This window comes from Tripterygium wilfordii, chromosome 2, assembly GCF_013401445.1.
Source record: "Tripterygium wilfordii isolate XIE 37 chromosome 2, ASM1340144v1, whole genome shotgun sequence".
Taxonomy (NCBI): Eukaryota; Viridiplantae; Streptophyta; class Magnoliopsida; order Celastrales; family Celastraceae; genus Tripterygium; species Tripterygium wilfordii.
The window spans coordinates 11,327,515-11,340,509 of record NC_052233.1 but is presented as its reverse complement, the minus strand read 5'-3'; the positions used below and the strand labels follow the sequence as shown (position 1 = coordinate 11,340,509).

At 37.4% G+C, this 12,995-nt stretch overlaps 2 protein-coding genes and 1 long non-coding RNA gene across 4 annotated transcripts; all 3 read right to left on the bottom strand.

Moving 5' to 3' along the window:
• Positions 1–80: 80 nt before the first annotated feature.
• On the bottom strand, positions 81–4,854 carry LOC120011482 (translation initiation factor IF3-1, mitochondrial-like). The gene is made up of 8 exons (XM_038862609.1): positions 4,516–4,854; positions 4,192–4,282; positions 4,029–4,096; positions 3,032–3,130; positions 2,266–2,322; positions 1,624–1,692; positions 1,337–1,405; positions 81–1,227 (listed from the first exon to the last, which is right to left on the bottom strand). Exons 1-8 carry the CDS (start codon positions 4,720–4,722, stop codon positions 304–306), a joined length of 1,584 nt encoding a protein of 527 aa, XP_038718537.1. The 5' UTR covers positions 4,723–4,854; the 3' UTR covers positions 81–303.
• An 801-nt stretch (positions 4,855–5,655) lies between these two features.
• Positions 5,656–10,518, bottom strand: LOC120011466 (dentin sialophosphoprotein-like). 2 transcript variants are annotated; one of them, XM_038862599.1, is made up of 6 exons: positions 10,345–10,505; positions 10,073–10,152; positions 7,466–9,087; positions 7,099–7,212; positions 6,857–7,000; positions 5,656–6,388 (listed from the first exon to the last, which is right to left on the bottom strand). In XM_038862599.1, exons 3-6 carry the CDS (start codon positions 9,071–9,073, stop codon positions 6,242–6,244), a joined length of 2,013 nt encoding a protein of 670 aa, XP_038718527.1. In that variant the 5' UTR covers positions 9,074–9,087; positions 10,073–10,152; positions 10,345–10,505; the 3' UTR covers positions 5,656–6,241. The 2 variants fall into 2 exon arrangements, with proteins under 2 accessions (XP_038718527.1, XP_038718519.1); XM_038862591.1 differs by having other exon boundaries at positions 6,080–6,388; positions 10,426–10,518.
• Positions 10,519–11,959: 1,441 nt separating this feature from the next.
• On the bottom strand, positions 11,960–12,603 carry LOC120006802. The gene is made up of 2 exons (XR_005470105.1): positions 12,363–12,603; positions 11,960–12,115 (listed from the first exon to the last, which is right to left on the bottom strand). It is a non-coding gene; the product is annotated as an uncharacterized LOC120006802 (long non-coding RNA).
• Positions 12,604–12,995: the final 392 nt, after the last annotated feature.

Sequence of the window (12,995 nt, the reverse complement as noted above, 5' to 3'; positions counted from 1 at the left end):
ATTATATTCCAAATATATTTCTAATTAAAATCGAACATTTGACGTGAATGGGCAACTAATGTGCATTCACCCAGTTCACCGTAGTAGCAAAGGAACTAAATTTACAGTGATGTTGACTGTCATTATTCAAAATCAACCAACCATAGACTGATCAGCCTTCAGAACAAGATCAAAAATAATTTGAAGCCATGAAACCAGGCATGCTTATTGATAACACTTCCAGCCAAAATCACTACCCCTACTAGTATTTGAATGTAGTACCATAATGTTACATGCTGAGCTTATAATTGTATGATATATTATCTATGGATGTCCGTCCGGCGTAGCAGCTGAGCCCTCTCTACTAAAAATGCCCCACCTTCCTTGTCCAGCCTTATCATCAACCGGCCTTTGGTTCTGTTTTGCAACAACCCCTCCTGTGCCAGGAATCGTGGCAGTGTCGTTAGAGCTTCCTTCTCGGTTCCAACGAGCATCTCTTCCTTGACCTTGGTTCCGAGGAGCATTTGCATTTGGTGTACTGAAAATTCCATAACTAGGTCGTGGGGTATCAGAAGCATTAGGACGAGAATGTTCTTGCCTGCGAACGTCTTTGGAAGAGGGCTTTAAGTCTGGGAAAGGAGAACTGCCCCCAGGTTGCCTCCCTTCACTCACCGATGGTCTGAGGTTCGTCTCCTGTGGCATTTGCCTTCGAGGATATGGATCTCTTGTAGCCGGAATCCTGTTGTCTGTTGGCTTTGCAGGTGGGAACTGATTCTTCGACTCACTTCTTGCATACCTGTTTACTGTCTCCAGGGAAGGTTGCGGTGGGAATGATGGGTGTGTATTTGCCTTAGAATTGGGCACTGGTCTTCGGTGCCCAATATCCGACTTATTGAAGGTTGTGGAAGAGGAAGCTGTTAAAGCCGCAGAATGCATTTCATCCGCAGGATAAGCACTAGCCCCATTCATATCATCGCTCAACTCAAATACACTCTCAAAATCATCATTTGAATCAACCACCGACCAGGCAGTCTCATTATCGGCTATACTTTCATCTTCTTCATCAGGACTAACCGCAGATGTAGCAGACGTGGAACCCTCTTGAACCCCAGCACTTGCATTGGTAGCCGCTTTTGATTTTTTCCCTCCACCTTTCTTTGATGGGCCAAATTTGACATGCCTGACAACTATATATGCCTGTGATGCCTCCACCCTAGGTCCACTCTCCACTACAGATACATCTTCGATCTATCAAACATTGTTCACCAAACGAGTCAGTCAAAAAGAAAATTTTAAAAAATGATAGTAATCAGTCGAGAATCAAAAACTACGGCAAAATAATAGAATAAGGTCTTACCATGGCAGAGAGACGAGATAACAATTCTCCCAGATCCTGATCTTCAGCACCCTTGGGCTTTGCCACACACTGTTTCAGAAGGATAAAGACATTTAACTACCTGAACTTACATCTCAACACCTCAAATGCACAAAGCACAAGCAAATTTAACAATTTATTTCAGCTTCCCCGCCCCGATTACTATATTGATATAAACAACATAATGCAATGGAGTCCGCGCATAATAAGCAAATATTTTGTAGGGAGCATATGTAACAAGCAACTCTCCTATGAAAAAGGGAAAATACCTTCACCCGATAACCACGCTCCATCAATCTCTTAACCATATCAGCTTTTATCTTCAAGTCTTTCAGTTCCTGCAAGCATTAGTAGCAGATACATTTTAACACATTATTAAATAAAATACAATGCCAACCCCAAAGTTTTGGGATAAAGGCTCGGATGATGATGATAATCAAATAAATGCAACACAACTTTCTGTCAGGTGATCTAATATCTCAGAGATGCACAGAAGAATAGAACAAACTTCATATATCCCTTTTCCACGATCTTTTGATGAGCAAAAAGAAAAGAGAACTAAGAAAATATCTAGTTGAAGAAAGACTGAAGAATGAACTATAAGTTAATAGTAGTTAATGATTCAATTCTAAGCTTCACAGGTTTCTACACAAAATCAACAAGTGGTTCCATCTCAATAAAATTGTTAGATTTCACGTTGCACAATTATAAGGGTCGCGCGTAGTACGCACACAAGTGGGTTAGTATTGTTCATACTGATGAGACCTCCAAGTATAAATGTCTTGTTTCCAGTATCTTTCAAAAAAATTCATCAGGAGTTTACTGTCACCATTGATTTGCTTTTCCGCAATTTCTACAATGGGTCCATACTGTGAGGAAAGTAAGAACAGGGTTCTTAGAGAATAACTTACACATTTTGGATAAAACCTAATTACTTTGCAATCTCCCACTTTCAGAGTCCCCTGAGACTGCATAAAAATAAAACCATTAGAAGCATTCAATAGCCAATGCATCCTCCACAAAACAACTATACAACAGGGCTCTTCAGAAAGGGGGACGATAAGCAGCAAGATCTCATAAATTTCATGAAAAACAAAAAATACTTGGGCAACATTCAAGGCAAAAATAGTCTAAAAAGGAAACCAGCCACCAGAGATACATCAGAATATCCGATGCACTTATTTAACTCGATTCATGAAATTAAAGTAAATGAAACTATATGGAATTTCCAAAGCCCAATCATGCAGAATGTCACAAAAATAACATTTTCTTCACCAGCAAAGTTCAAGACATCAAAAAACTGGTGTAAAAATGGACTTCTGAACTTTCCCAACACAGTTCTAGAAAGCAAAAGCAAAAGCAAAAATAAAAACCTCACATTTCATACTCTTGGAAGTGCTGGGGCAAAGAACGTGTATAATAAACAGCCTTCCCTTTTAACTATGAACACCATAGCAAAAAGGAGGAGAAAGACAAATATTTTAAAAATTATGACGGGAACCTATCAGTACATAAGTCATTCAACTATCAGCAACATCAGAGTCATTCTTACCATAAAGAAGTATTTTCAAGTATCTGTAAATGGTTAGCAATCCAATTTCCCAAAAAACAAACTACTTGCAACATGGAATATCAGTGTCACAGCTGTAAAAAAAGAAGCATCTGGATCCACAGTACCTTGCTTTTAGCGCGTTCCTTTTCCTTAACTTCTTGCTTGTACCTTTCCTTATGGAAGTCCATTATTTTACAGACAGGAGGATCAGCATTCCTTTGGACCTATATAATATAAAAATAAATCTTTGAGGCACACAGAGGAATCAGAATGGAATAGAGGTAGAACTTTCAAGTGCATAAAAAGTTTAAGTCTTAACATCCTTGGATTTTCTAGAATTTTCATCACATAGTCAAAACAAGAAAAGGAAAGGGCAGGAACAGGCCATCCAAGCAGGTCATGTTGCACGTACCTAGCACTGAATTAAGAAAGATGAGACCTTCCAAATGTTTCCTAAAACACCTTTCACCAAGTTCATCCAAAAAAGTATATGGAAAGCCAATGCTGCCACAGCTACTATGCTACTATGATACATCAAGAATGCCTCTCCGTAGAACCTCATGCACAATGGGTTAAGGGGAATCAAACAAAAGTCCCCATATGTAGACAATTTGCTCTCAACAGTAGAAGAAGGTAAATAAAAGATAGCAGTGGAATGAGCTTGTACATAGCACTAACCAACTATATTCACAACCAAAAATGGAACCAAAACCAAATGAGTAACTTAGTAAAGTCTGAAATTATAGAGGAATTTCTACTTAAAACTTGCATGGGATCCAGAAAGCTCACAACATAGTGCCACATTGGTGTATATCGACAAATCTATAGATCAAAATCATCAAATAACTGCCCAGATAAAAGTAATGTCTATTTTTAGGCTAATTTTTCATCCCAACAACACAATGACACATAGGGAACAAGGGCACCGGCATATCCATCTCCACCAAATATCCTCAATAAAAAGAGAAGATGCTAACATTGGAACTATTAAAAAATGAAAACATCCTTTGGAAGATGAAACCTATCATTGCATCAAGCGCTAACTCAAATTTATCAGTCTTCCTCGTATCACTTTCTTTCATGCACTTAAGAGTAACAAGGCACCAAATCTTAGGAGCGTACCTCAACCAGATCAAGATTAAGTTTCCTGGCTCGTTCAAGTGCTTCACGCCTGGAAACAACATGATGCTCTGCAACAAAATTCGATGTTTCGTTATTCCCAGATTTCACAAGTCAACCATCATCAACCTAATAATAAGAACAAATACACTGTCAACAAGCACACCTTCGTCTGTCACAACCCTAACAATATGAGCAGTGATTTGTTCATTTAAACGAGGTCCACTTGTACCCTTCTCTTCCTTCTTCGGCTTAGTCTGAAATTCAATTATACTTCATGAAAACCCAATTACATCAAAAGCACCAATGCAATTAACATAACTACAGACTGGCTCAAAACCCATAATAAACAACAAAGAATCAACAATACCCAAATAACCAATCAAAACAAAAAAATAACCTACGCCCGAAATCAATCCCAATCCATAACTCAACTACGGAAAAAAAAAATCGTCTTTCAATAGATGAAGCTGCTATTGTCGAAGGTTACCTGAACTGGAGCAGCAAAGAACCTCACATTACTGAAAAAATCCGTGCGCTTCCTAAGAATACCTGACAACGGATTCTCCAATAGATAATGTGTTGAGCATGTCGTGGAGTAATTAAGCGAAGAAGCATGAGAAATCTGTAGGTATCTCTTGAGCTGATGTGAGAAAAGCTTGAGCTTTGATTGGTTGATTCGACACCAAAAGGCCATTGCTTTCAGCGAAATAGATCAGAAAAGTTGCATTCTTTAATCTGAATTTGTTATTTTTTCGGACAGATTGAGATTCACGACCAAAAACCCTAATGCCTTCCTACTTGTGTGGCCTCCGTTTATCCTTGTCAGTTCGGTTTTAACATGGGAAAAAGTGAAAAACACACTAAACAGTTTTGGGCCTCGAAGTCCTACAATATAACAAGATTTTAACCGTTGGATTAGATCTTGTGAAGTGGCTCTTTAAGATCTGATGGTGTGCAAGAGTTTAGTTTTCTTCTTTTTCTTTTTTCACTTAAATTATTAATTAAGGGGAAACAGAGGAAGTCTAGTACTATAATGTTCATTTATCATTCAAATCAGAAAACACAGCAGCAGAGCATGATTTCCTTATTCCAATACATATAATCAAAGGCCTTGTTTCTTCTACAAACGCAAGCCGCGGAAATAGCCAGCAGGGTCTCTCTCAAAGTCATCCCTGTATATGCGATAATTCCTTCCTGGAGCTTTCATAGTTTTCCCATCTGAACCAGCGAACAGAGCAACTAATGCAGCACCCAAAACAACCAATCCTGCAACAGCAACCACTTCTTTCCCAGTCTCAGAAACCTCATTTTCACCATCCAGAGCTGATCTTACTCTGCTTTCTATACTACCCTTTTTTTTTTTGTCTCTTTCTGCTTCTTTTCAATCCCTCCCCTGAACTTCATATATACAACAGAGGTAAATCAAGAGTCATGTTGGTTAATTTTGTTTGGGTTAATGTGTGGTTGAGATTGAGACCTTCCATTTTCTACAATAAAAAGCAAAGTATGAGAGTTAAATTAATGTTCATGTATCCATTCTGAATTGGATCAATGAATCATATCAATGCTGCCCCCTGTAATTCTCTGACTCCTGCAAAGGCAAGTGAATGTGCAGCTCAACAGAATAGAAGAGAGAAGCCAACACAGCTGAATAACAGGTACTGCACTGAATAAAACTAACTGCTAGCTTTGCAGTTTACCATCATCTATGTAAAACACTAATATGGAAGGCAACTCTATACATTAAGCCATGGTTTTTGGTATTCTCTTCCTTCAGGAGGCGTGCTGCCGTTTCCAAAGCTTGCTTCATGCGTTTTTCTCTCTCCATCTCAAGCTTCAATTGTTCATCCGCCATTGCCCAGCGAGTATGCTGGTTCTATTTAATGTAGGTTCATGAAAACCAAAAGGAGCTGATAACAATTATTCAACAACAATATCTTTTTTTTGATAACAATCATATCCTCTGTTATAAGTATATCCACCAAAAATAAAATTTTTAAAAGGAAAACACCTAAAAGACGATGATTCCCGTGGCCAAAGATACAGAATTGCCCGTTTACATTGTTCACATGTGATGTGAATAGCTACCTTAAAAAATGGTTAACTGATCATATAGAAAACTTCGACACAGAAAAGCCCTATCTGCAACAATGTTCAGCAAACGCTCACAAAGGATACATATCTCATAATAAACGCTAACCATTCATTAGCATTTAGTGACATGAAGTCATTGAAAGCTTCTCCTTCATGCGAGAAACAAGCTTAAACTTTTCCTCTGCTTCCACCTGCTGACGAATGTCAGTTCTCGATGCTCGGTCAGGATGAAATCTTAGCAACGCTTGTTTATAAGCAGCATTCACCTGCAAATGGCCAATAACCTTCATCAAGAAAATTAGAAAACAACAATTATGAAAGAAAAGAAGAATTATGCTTATAGCAACAGTCCAATGGTTAAAAGGAATATAAACTGAATTAAACCACATAATTATGTTACTACTTCTAAGATGAAAGTAACATAAGCTAGTAAAATACAACAAATACACATTTTTGAGACCGTGTAACCTCTCAAAGATCAGGTAATGTTGGACCCAACCTTGCAGAGTAAAACCTGTATACTATTAGCCAATGGGAAATGTACTAAGAATGTTAAGAAAAGAAAAGAGAGTGATAGGAGAGGTTCAGAGCTAGGTTAATATTTCTATTGTAACGGGCTTAGCACTTTAGCAGTTATTTCAGAAAAAACGGGTGTGAGAAGAAGTTTAGTCACACTATGTGACGACATAAGTATAACATCGGAGATGAAGCAGATTGAGATAGACGCGATTTACCTCATGCAACGAGGGACCTCCTGGGACATGAATACCCAACCCACGAAGTAATGAGGCCATATCAATGCACATTTTTTCCAGTTTACCAAGCTCATTCCTTACTTCCGCACGAAATTTCTCTTTCAAGTTCAAATTCTCCTCATCCTAAATTTTGCATTTAAACAAGAAAGGAGCACAATCAAACTTCATCTCATGATACGTGGCATTTCTTGTGTTGACCATGTAGACAGATAACCACTCACCTTCTTCTGTGTTTCCCTCACTTCTTCAACGCGCTGCTTTTGTCTTCTTTGCATGTCCAATAATCGCATGCTTTCAGCTTTTTTCCTCTTCCGCAACCTCTGAGCCTCTTCAGCCTGGAAAACGATCATGTTAAATGTCAGATTACCTGTTCATTGACTTGACAGCACTTCTGATATAATTTCATATCAACAATTAGAAAATCAATTTATTTGCAGAACAAGATACATAAGAAGAACACAATATGGATGGGTCACATAATAATGGAGTAATGTTACACTTGAAACTCTAAGGGATTAGTTATCTAATGAAAGAGGACCGAAAATACCAAATTACAGTACTCAGATAATCTCAACTTGCGTATCAAACCTGAATTTGCAATTGTCTATGCCTGGAAGCCCATTCTTCTTCTACAACTCGCTTGTATTCATCGGTCTCCTTCAGCTTTTCCCGTTCATTTATTATATCTATTGGAGCAGCAGGTATAAAATCACCACCTTGAGTATGAAATGTGCCCTTTCCATGACATAGCTTATTGGTATATGTAGAACCAATAGATGAATGCTTAGATTCTGTTGAACTTGGTTTTCCTTGCTGATTTTGTGTTTCACATAGGTGACCATTGCTTATGGATTCTTCTGGAATGGCTCTAACTTTTTCCCCAGAGGGACTTAAGACTTTTGTAAACGACGTCCTATCGGATGGCTGAGCATTTGAGACCAACTGTTCTCCAGAAACTGGTATCCCCTTGAAAAACTCATTACTTTTCCCCAACTTATCTCTTTCATGATGGATGTTCTCTGTTTCATGAGAATCTTGTTCATTGCACAAAGGAAAATCTTCAACATGTTCTTCCTGAAGACTATCTTTAAAATTATCACTATGCGCATTGGGCCTCAACTGGGAATTAGAAAATGAATGTTCACCGACAGTGTTGCCCATCCTATCGAGATGAAAAGCTTTAGAATGATTATCTTGTCTATCACCATGTTGCCCATTGGGTTGCGAAGAAAGCCTCGGAGAATGTTGTTGCTCATCATGACCACTAGAGTCACACCCAGCACCGCATCCATCATCATTCTGCGGTACAAAGGTGCTCAAATTAGTACCAATACATGTCTCTCCATTTAAGCAAACATCATCCTTCCCACAACCATCCTGATTGATCTTCTGATCAGATTCCATATGGGTATCAAGAGAAGCATCGTCAACAGTAGGACCAAAGGAAGTAAAAAATCCTTTCTCAAAATCTGTACTGCTTGAACTTGTGCAAGGAGGTTCTTCCGAATGTTTTTCATACTCATTTTCAACATTAACATTTGGATGAATATTACCATGGGAGGCAGAGGAAGACGCCTGACCATCAAAACCCAAATTACCATCGCAATCATTACCTTTTCTCCTAATTGAGGCTTTCTCCCACTGTTCACGAAGCTTGCCGGTAGACCCTTCCATAAATTCACAATCAGAAGAATCGGAATCGGAAGGATCACTCTTAGAATCATTATTCAGCCCATAACGGTTTCTAAATTGAGTTTTCCAGGTGTAGGATTTCTGGCACTTCCACAACTTGAATTCAGATTTTTTTTCTCGAATAACTCGACATTCATCATTATCTAGATCTACGGAATTTTGCATATGGGAAAACACAGGACAACTTTTTCTGGAAGTGGCATCGCTATCACCACCACTTTCCATATTGCCGCCAGGCTGATCCACATCGTCACCATCATCATCGTCAATGCTTATTATGCTCCCGAAAGGATTTCTTTTAACTTCTCTATGTATTCTAGAACCTTCACATTGCTGTTGTAAACCCTCAGCCTCAGGAGCATCAATGACTATCACATCATTGAGCCCATCACTGTCAACATCAATGAGAACAACATTATCAAGATTCCCATTTAACCCACAGCTTTTAAGTCTATTCTTCCGGAAACATGCTCTGTTTTGACCTCTTGAGACTCCTTCTGTCATCGGTTCCCAATATGCTGCATATTGATAATATATGTCAACGGAAAGAAATTAATAACCAGAAATATCTCAACCTCAAAAGCCAAATAAATTACATTATAAAGATCGTTTCTAGCAATAAATAGCACATCCTGTCCCATGAAACTGATATTAAATTGAATCAATATTGAGTTCTGTGAAGCATCTTGAAGAATTCATTAATATGTTTCTATTGAACAGAAATATGCTAAATCTCATTGGATTCGTCGGTTGGTATGACTAAAGATTAAGTGCATACTTAGGGTCAAAATTCTCTTATCCGTATGAATTTTCTTTGTTTCTTTCTTCTGATTGGCTACGTTTGCTGTCATAACTCTGATTTGCAAAGTCATTGTATTTCTGAAGTGAAATTCTGTGAATTGGGAAACATTCTGAAGTATAAAGGTTTGAATTTCTTGACACAAGAAAGTATAGGAATGATTACTTTCAAAAAGGGATGGCTGGGATTTGTTAGGGAGACTTCGTTTAATAGCAATAGTTGCAACCTGGTTACGAAAAAAAAGAGTAACAGTCCAAGATCTTTTCCTGGGGAGTATTCTAGAAATTGTACCGTAAACAGTTTCTCTAAAAGCTTTTAGGACGGGTTGCTTGAACAACTCATAAATGTTTCATTTTTTCCAAATACAAATTCAATTGATTGATCATTATATTTCAGAATTTCATTTACTTCCAATCAATTACCCAAATCACTTCAAATTAGCTACATCCTACTTAGTTCCACCAACACACATATCAATATCATTCCTCAAAACACTGCAGCACATATACGAAGATGTTTCTCTATAGAAATTAAGAACTATTATCTCACAACACAGTAATCACAATGGGAAACAACATAGAACCACTGATACTATATACAAATGCCCATAATTCCATAAAAACAAAATCATCTTTCAGGAGTAACTGGCAAGCTGCCAACCTCCTCGTACTAACGAATCAATAGTAAATTCAAAAATTGAATACCTAGGATTCCCCGAATATATGGGAAAAATTCTGACAAAGCTGCCGCCCCCAATTCTGAAGCTCGCAAGAAGAACCACGCACTGCAAACAAAAACGAAACCCTAAAATGAATCAGAGAAAACCTCGGACATAAGAGAAAGTAAAACCCAAATCGAGCAGAAATCCCTTACTTTTCCAAAAACCATACCCTAATTCACAAACTCAAATTTTGACAACTACATGGGAAATTCTTCCATAGACCAAGAACCCATTAAGCATCATAGCGTGACTCACCTATTGAAGATAAATCGTCGAATAGTCGCAATCAAAGAGATACAGATTATAGGTAATATAGCAGGCGAGGATTTGACGTACCGCTCTCGTACATGGTGGGTTCGAGGGAGTTGATTAGTTGAATTTTGGCATCAGAAACTGCCCTGAAATACACACGAAAAGACTTCGACTCGAAAAATATATTAAATTATAGAGCTTTAATTATTTTTTTTATAGTCAAGTCCCATTTAGGCAATTACACTCATACCCCTATTCCAAATTATCCACGCAACCGACATAAATTTGGGCCGATAGGCCCGCTCATACAAAAATTTGTCACACACAACGGGGTAAGTTGGCTAAACCTTAGAGTGTGATCATAAGAGTGATAAGAGTATTCCTCTCTATAAGGGCACTTGCAAAGATAAAATGTTATTGGACCGACAAATATATTGTCTTTTGTTGATATGACTGCATTATAAAACGTGTTTTGCTTATGTGGTTGTATTGAGATAAGTGTTTTACTGATATGGATGTATTGGTATTTGGTGTTTTGGTGTAATTTTGTTGTGGATAATATGGAGGAATGGAATGTTGTTGGCCTCCATGTTGGGTGGGAAGAGAAAGTGTATAGAAATTTGTGTTTTACCGATGTGACTGTATTGGAAGATGTGTTTTGTTGATAAGGCTGTATTAGAATACGTGTTTGACTTGACTTTTTATGTAATAGAGGTGGGACCCATGATTAATTTTGTTGGGGACATTAACACTTGCATCATTGCAAGTGCCCTAATCAAACTCGTCACCTTCCAAATCAATACGGTTTGATTCTAGAGAAATTCTAACACCAAACTAGGCTTTCAGTAAAGTGATTCTCAAACCCACTCTGGCGACAATCGGACCTGAAATAGTAGGAAGACGACCATCAAGTGCTCTGCTGCAGAAGCAAGACCTTGTGGCTTGTTCCTTTATGATATGAAACTTTAATACTTGTTCCTATGAAAAAAGAGTATTACTTTGATTGAAGAAGAAGATGAAGAAGAATGAGCAATAATAAGGAAATTGTACTATAATTGTTTCGGGTTTTATTTTTGCATCTCTAGCACAAATAGTGGGAATACAATAGGCCCAATAGAATGTTGCGGTCCATTTAGCAGCCCGAACCCGAGGGTTGCAGATGGCTGTAGTAATCCATGGATCTGGGCTTCCTCTTGAATCTGCTGCGACTGTCTCATCTGAAATCATGCTTCCACTAGTTGTTTTATACTTTTAATTATGTTGGAAGGTTGATTATCTCACATGTGGGTGTGATTGATGTTTCCTAGTCGTGAATCTTTCTGGGGTCATGTATGCACTCGAAACGTCTTGAGTTCAATTTTCACCGAGAGTAATATTCGTGTGGCCATACGCTGAGTTTTTGCTCGATTTATCATTTCTTCAGGTGAAAAACTTTTGTGTGCACGAATATGTTGATTTGAATTTAAGCACATATCGATTGTCTAAACTCCAAATAGCAAGTTTGTGTGGTCTCATTTCGGCTTTTAAAAAAAGAAGTTATTTTTAACTTTTATTACGATCTTGTTTGGATTAATAGCAAAATTATTAATAATAACAAGTTCAATATGGCTTTTTTTAAAAAAAAAAATTTGTCTGAAAATAAGTCCAAAATAGTTACAAAAGTAAAAGGTCTTCATATCACTAAATGGACAACTTTATTCATATGAAGAAGAAGAAGAAGAAAGACATTATTCAAAAGGTAAATTCTTTGGGGATTCTTCCATTTCAGCTTCATCTGTTAATAACAAGTAAAACATTGAGTGAGTATTTCACCGATTAACGAAAATAATAAATATCTCAACAATTGGTTTCCCAATTATCCCAGCGACTAAGTTAAACACATGATACAAGTTACGTGATACATATGAAATTATATACGTACAACTCAACAGCTACGGGGAGCCGTAGCATTACTACCCAATTAATTAGGGTAAAAAATAAAAACAAGTAACTAGTTTGAGAGAGCGAGAGAGAGAGATTACCTTGTCGTTTAAGGTTTGCATGGATGGCAATTGTCTAAACACTCATAACACTCCTTGGCAGTCATTGATTTCATGCACCATAGTTTACATCTTCTAATACAAATATGGTTATCCCTACCTCCACAGTTTTGTGCTAAGGATTCTCCTGCAAATGCTCCTAACAACATAATCAAACAAGCAACAAAAATTGCACAGAGTTTTCTTGCCTCCATTCTCTCTTTAATTTCTTTGTAAACCAAGATTCTGAAGAGTATTGTGTGGATGAACAAGTATTGTATATAGATTGACCAGTTTATATAGATGATATTAAATTAGGTAAAGTTTTACTAGTGGGGAAAGGAATCCATTAATTTATTATGATAGATATGATTCATTGTATGAATTTTTTTTTATCAAATATTGAATTGAATATTTTCTGTGTTTGCATTCTGCATAAATATGTTAATATTACTAAAGAGTTAGGTGGCTCATTTGCAGCCCTACTAAAGAGATAGAGGAATTAACCTATATTTTAATTGTTTCTTAGTTGAAATGATATAGTATTAGTACGAGTAATTATTAGCAGGCTTACAAATCTTAGTGTTTTTTGTCATAACTATCCCAAATATTGAGATGGACGCACACGATTTCATA

What these genes read in the sequence shown, in the direction of transcription:
- LOC120011482 (XM_038862609.1), bottom strand. Translation starts at nt 4,722, where the DNA reads ATGGCCTTTTGGTGTCGAATCAACCAATCAAAGCTCAAGCTTTTCTCA. An exon ending in TCTTTGCTGCTCCAGTTCAG is followed by an intron (nt 4,283 to 4,515) that starts GTAACCTTCGAC and finishes ATTGAATTTCAG; the next exon opens with ACTAAGCCGAAGAAGGAAGA. An exon ending in TATCTCGTCTCTCTGCCATG is followed by an intron (nt 1,228 to 1,336) that starts GTAAGACCTTAT and finishes AATGTTTGATAG; the next exon opens with ATCGAAGATGTATCTGTAGT.
- LOC120011466 (XM_038862591.1), bottom strand. Translation starts at nt 9,073, where the DNA reads ATGACAGAAGGAGTCTCAAGAGGTCAAAACAGAGCATGTTTCCGGAAG. An exon ending in TGAGGGAAACACAGAAGAAG is followed by an intron (nt 7,001 to 7,098) that starts GTGAGTGGTTAT and finishes TGCAAAATTTAG; the next exon opens with GATGAGGAGAATTTGAACTT. An exon ending in GAGGTCCCTCGTTGCATGAG is followed by an intron (nt 6,389 to 6,856) that starts GTAAATCGCGTC and finishes GGCCATTTGCAG; the next exon opens with GTGAATGCTGCTTATAAACA.